Source organism: Sus scrofa, chromosome 4 (genome assembly GCF_054392235.1).
Source record: "Sus scrofa isolate SSC_HxYL_T2T_F1_AM1 chromosome 4, Sscrofa_HxYL_maternal_Yorkshire_Landrace_v2.0, whole genome shotgun sequence".
NCBI lineage: Eukaryota > Metazoa > Chordata > Mammalia > Artiodactyla > Suidae > Sus > Sus scrofa.
Genome location: NC_139386.1, coordinates 128,648,117 through 128,653,569, shown reverse-complemented (window position 1 = coordinate 128,653,569; position 5,453 = coordinate 128,648,117). Strand labels below are relative to the sequence as shown.

Below are 5,453 nucleotides of genomic sequence, written 5' to 3'. Positions count from 1 at the left end.
GCAAGCCGACAGGCAAGGAAGCTTTTATCCTCCAAGGGGCGTGGGGGTTGGAAAGGCCCGCCTCTTCTTTTCCGGGAGGAGTAAGTAGCTCCTCCCTAGTATCCGGTAAGTCTGTATTGAAATCAGCTGAAGGGCAGACTGCAACCCGTGGCCCTGGGTCTGAATCTGAATGCAGGCCTCATCCCATCCCCCCCGCCCCCATGACCTGAGGCAATTCTCGCACCTCCCCCAGTCAAGCAAGCCTGCCTTGTGCTGATGACAGTGGCCGCCCAGCGTCTCCAGGGGTTCCCTCTCTATCTATGATCCCCTACTGGGACTCCTACAACCACCTGTGCCTACTCCATCCCTACCCCTACGAAGCAGAGCCGACAGAAAACCAGTCCTTGCATTTTCACCACAGCTTTGCAGAATCTTGCCGACGCGCACTCCTGTGGCAAAAACTCTCACCGAAGCTCTCGCCAGGACAGGAAGCCACACAGGCACAAAGAAGGTCTAAAACGACGCCTGGCGGAGTTCCCGTCCTGGCTCAGTGGGTAACAAATCCGACTGGAGCACCACGAGGTTAGGGTTCCATCCCTGGCCTTGCTCCGTGGATTAAGGATCCCGCACTGCTGCGGCTGTGGTGTAGGCTCCCACATGCCGTGGGAGCGGCCCAAGAAATGGCAAAAAGACAAAATAAACGCATAAATAAACGACACCTGGTGGTGCGCACACGGAGATCAATGACATCGGAGAGCTGGGATCAGCAGCTTGCGTTTTATTTACACATTAAAGATAAAACACACACAGAAAAAAGTAGATCCACTCGAAATGAGGGCAGTATGAGGCCACAGCCACCAGGAGATGAACCCAGATTTCTACTTCTGTGGATGAGAAGGGTTTGTGCTTAGCTGGCTGGGTCAGTTTCACCCCAGATGTTCCAGGCCAGCGAGTCCTGGTTTCCTTCCAAAAGAGCCCATCTGGAGTTCGCTGTATACCCCGCATGCGTTTGTTTCTGATGCCGAGGGATCACTTATGTTGGCCGATCCCAGCAGATGACCACGTGGCAAAGGTGCCGGCTGTGCTAGCTGCCCTGGGCTCCTTTCCGCTGCAGCGGTCAAGCACCGTGGAAGGCGAGCAGATGAACGGTCCTCAGGTCCTCATCAACGTTTGCTGAAGGGATGGCGGGATGGCTTTGAGACTTGAGGTTCAACAGCTGTCAATCAAGCTCTGAAGGAAGCTCAGCAGAGGGCGCTGGTCACCTAAGCTTACGGGCTATGCTTGTTTCCTCGTCGGTGAAAAGGCTGGGCCAGATGATCCCACAGGTGCTCTGACTCTCCAGCCCCGAGGTTTTAAAGGGGGCATGGGTCCCTGTGTGCACACCTGCTGGCATCTTAGAGGGCATCTACGCCCTCTGTGCCGTGTCCAATGGCTGTGACTGTGCCTAAGAAAGTTATCATGCTCTGCCTTAAAAGCCCAACAGTCGTCATTTAGGTCATCTCTGAGGCGCGGGATTGCCTTTGTCCACTTCCTACGGAGGAACATTATTTTAAAGTGGGATAATGGGAACAAGAAGGCAATTATTATTTTTCAAAGCACTCATTAATGTACTGCGTTACGCAGAAGAATTTTTGCAAACCTTTATGAAGATGGTATGTGCCACAGAGTCCGAGTTAGGTTTTGAATCGCAAACTCATTATAGAAACTCATTTAGTTCTAGGAAGCACTTTTGCTACCCAATTACATATTCTGAGTTATAGCAGGGATTTATAACGGCAAGTGGCTCTCAAAGGATAATTACCTATTGGCGTAAACTGCAACTATAAGATTTATAAATGAGAAAGAAATCTCAGCAAAACTCTTTCCGTGGACAGGTGCTTTTACTTAGTTCTTTCGGGGCCAGGTCAGCCTTACCAAGTAGTTTTTAGGTCTCCACTGGTCAAGAGAAAAGGGGAGAATTCACAAGTAGCGCCTTGGAAAGAAGTGTTTCAATCATTGCCTGTACCTGGTTTTTCTGAGAACTTTATGGGAAATAAGACTTTACATATCTTTTCTTATTGGGAAAATGCTCTGGTTGTGATTTACTCTCCAGCGAGGTCAGGAGAGAATGGCTGCGTTAACGTGAGCATTTAACACCCCAGGCTTAAGCCAAGGCACCTGGGCCCTGGCCCCCCCTCAGGTACCTTCTCCAGCTCCTTCTCTTGTTCTCTTTCTGGGGAGCTGGGACGAATGTGCTCCGTACATGGGGTGCTGTGTCCGGGCGCGAACCTGGAGGCACCTATCCTAAGAGCTATCACAGGCCATGATAAATACCTTCTATTGTTTCTCCATCCATCATCTTGATATTTCTGTAAAGAACAGAGAGCCCTCTTCCTAAAACAGACAATAATCCTTGATCCAACCAAGTGAGTCCATCATTGAAATGACTGCCAGTTCACTTCCTTCCTTAGAAACCCAAACACAGGACCAGACATCTATGTCCAGTACCAACAACCGAAACGTAACATTATCTCTTATCTTCCCTGCTGATTACCAAAATCCAAGCTTTTTGTTTTTTTGTTTTTTGCTATAAGCAAGAACATGTGGGAAAGTTCTGTTCAAAAGCTCTCTTTACCATATCATCCAAAGGTTTCCTGACTATAAGAGGAACCCACACAACTACGGACTGAAGAGTCCTTCAGCACAGAGCAGGTGACACATGGCAGGAGGAGGAGGGGGCTGGAAGCGGGGGGCTTTCTGCAGGAGGCACGTCTGGGCCTTGGGGACCAGCTGGGTCCCTGAGCCAAGGATCTGCCTCAAGCAGTGTTCAGGCAGGAGCAGCAGGGGTACCTTGGCCTGTCGGCTGGCTCCAGCCGCTCGCGGGTGCAGAGGGAAGTCGTGCGTCATTTCAGTCTGCTGTTTAGCAAAGTTCACAAACACCTGGAGGCAAGAGAAGAGCAAGAGTAGGTAGATGCTTCCAGGAACAGCACCCTACACCCACCCGCCCACTTTGCTCCTGCTTTTGCACAGGTGACATCCCGCCCTGCGGGAGCAGCTGCTGTCCTGCGCAGGGCACAGGGCTTTTTCTTAGACCTGTGAGCTAAGCCCAAGAAGCACTGTGGGAGGGTAAAAGATCAACGAAGCAAGGCAGCTTCTCAGGTAGCAGCATCCTCGTAAAGCTCTAAAGGAGAAACAAAAGCCTCCAAAACCAAAAAGCAGGAGTGAGTCCCTTTTCTGTTCTCTAGTCCACGTGCAGCATGACCAACTCCTGTCTCTGCCTCCATCTGCTTATGCTGCCACGAAGATGCTGAGAGCCAGCCTCAGAGCGTGAACAGAGGCTTGCCTCTTTCCATTGCTTTACTTTAAGGAAGTCTATTTTAAAAACAAACAGACAAAAACCCAATAGGGAGTTCCCAGATGGCTCAGTGGGTTAAGGACCTGGCACCACTGCAGTGGATCAGGTCACTTATTTAAAAAACAAAACAAAGCAGGAGTTCCTGCTGTGGCACAATGGGATTGGAGGTGTCTTGGAAGGGTTGGGACACAGGTTCAATCCTTGGCCTGGCACAGTGGGTTTAAGGATCTGGCGTTGCCACAGCTGTGGCTTAGGTTGAAACTATGGCTTGGATCTGATGCTTGGCCCAGGAATTCCATACGCTGCAGGGGCAGCCAACAAACAAACAAAAACAACCAATAAGACCAGAAACAAATCTTTCTACAGATGAAGAGATACACAAAAGATGGCATATACATACAACTGAATCTTATTCAGCCTTAAAAAGGAAGGCTAGTCTGACACAGGCTAACACCTGAGCAAACCTTGAAGGCATTAGGTTAACTGAAATAAGTTAGATACCAAAGAACAAATACTCTATGAGTCCACTTACAGGGGCTTGAGGAGCAGCCAACAGAAAGTACAGCGGTGGCTGGGGGTGGTTACTGGGGAGTACTGCTTGATGGATGCAGAGTTCTACTCGGGGAAGCTGAACAGTTTCTGGAGACGGTGGTGATGGTGGCATAATGATGTGAATACACTTAATGCCACAGAGGTGTAATGCCACCTGAAATGCTCAACCGTGCGACATATATGAGTGTAGATGTCTGTGTGTGTGCGCGTTTTCCCACAGCAGAAGAGGGATCACACTAAAAAACCTGACACGTGGCACACACACTGATCAAAACTCACTGACGTGTATGCTTTCAATGGGTGCTTTTTACTGGATGGAAATTACGCATCCGTAAAGTGGCTTTGAAGAGAAAAAAAGGGGGCCGCCGCCACCAACCGGGAAGGAGAAATACCGTCCTAGGGTGGCGGGAAGGATGAGGTCAGAATGACCACCGAGGCCTGCGGATGACTAAGAGCCCTGAGGAAGGACTCTGCGACACCCCAAGCCCGGCGGCGGCGGCCGGGGGACGGAGACCCAGGGCGCGGGCCCGGGCGCGGTCCGCCCCGCCCTCCCGGTCCGCCCCGCCCACCTGCGCCCCGCGGCGGCCGCCCACTCGCCTGGTCCAGCGTGGTCTGCGTGACCGAGTACTCCTCGACGAGCAGGCTGTCCTTGTGCGAGACCAGCAGCCGGAAGATCCTGGCCAGGGAGGCGGAGGCGACCTGGAACTGGAGCATGTTGTGGTGCCGCTCCCGCAGCACGCTGCCCGGGAAGCTCCCCCGGAAGAACTGCTCCACGGCGCCCAGGTCGGGAAGCAGGTCGTCCTTCGGCGACTTGATTTTCATCGTGACGATGTAGCCGTCTCCAAACCTGGGGGACGCACACAGTGGCGTGGCCCAGGCCCGTTAGCAGCCGGGTCCCAGGCAAAAGCCCAGAGGGAGGACCAGACTCAACCAGAGCGCTGCGGGTGAAAGGCCCTGTGCATGTCTAAAACTCGGATTTAAAAAACCCCGGCGGTTCCTGCAGAAGTGGTGTGATAGCGGTTTTTAGAGGTCTGGGTGGTGAAATGGGCCTCCTGGGTCCACCTCCCGGCGACGCGGCTGTGCCCTGCTCCTTTCCCTCTAACACACTGCTGCAGGCACAGGCGGTTCCAGCCCTGTGCGGGGGAGTCACAGGCTGCCCCCCAGGGCGCGTGGGGCCGGCGCTCACTCAGTGGGGGAAAGACAGTCTGGCCCTTTAAGAAACTGGCCAGGTGGAGTAAGGGCTTAGGACCTGGAAGCCTCCAGACAAATGCAGCTGCCTAGGAGGGGCTTCCCTCCTGCCCTCCCCAGGCCACTCCCTTGTGAATAAAGACTGGTCCACAGAGAGGGAGGGCCTGGCCAGCTGGCTTGCCTTCCCCCGTGGGTCAGGGTGCACAGATCCAGCGCTCCTTCTGCGATCAAGGGGTGTTGCCTCTGCAGTAAAATGCCTTTACCTTTCAGCCCCGGAAGACTGCCCATCCTACATTCCCTCTCACCTGCTCTCCCAGGGGGCTGTTGAGGGGGGAGGAGTAGGGAGCACCCATGTCTCCAGCAGGTGGACACTGCAAGTTGCTGACACACGTCTGTGTCA

The 5,453-nt window shown here is 53.1% G+C and overlaps 1 protein-coding gene across 7 annotated transcripts in view; it reads right to left on the bottom strand.

The window, feature by feature from the left end:
- Window positions 1–737: 737 nt before the first annotated feature.
- The window catches only part of ABCA4 (ATP binding cassette subfamily A member 4), a 156,746-nt gene continuing 152,030 nt past the window's right edge, over window positions 738–5,453 (bottom strand). For 3 of the 7 annotated variants that reach the window (XM_085023904.1, XM_085023906.1, XM_085023902.1), the window contains 3 exons: window positions 4,463–4,712; window positions 2,809–2,898; window positions 738–1,510 (listed from right to left, as the gene is read on the bottom strand). In XM_085023904.1, the coding sequence (XP_084880030.1) occupies window positions 1,475–1,510; window positions 2,809–2,898; window positions 4,463–4,712 (376 nt within the window). In that variant the 3' untranslated portion in view covers window positions 738–1,474. Of the gene's footprint in view, window positions 1,511–1,987; window positions 2,328–2,808; window positions 2,899–4,462; window positions 4,713–5,453 lie in introns of those variants that run through there. The other 4 variants (XM_085023903.1, XM_085023900.1, XM_085023901.1 and 1 more) reach the window with 2 other exon arrangements.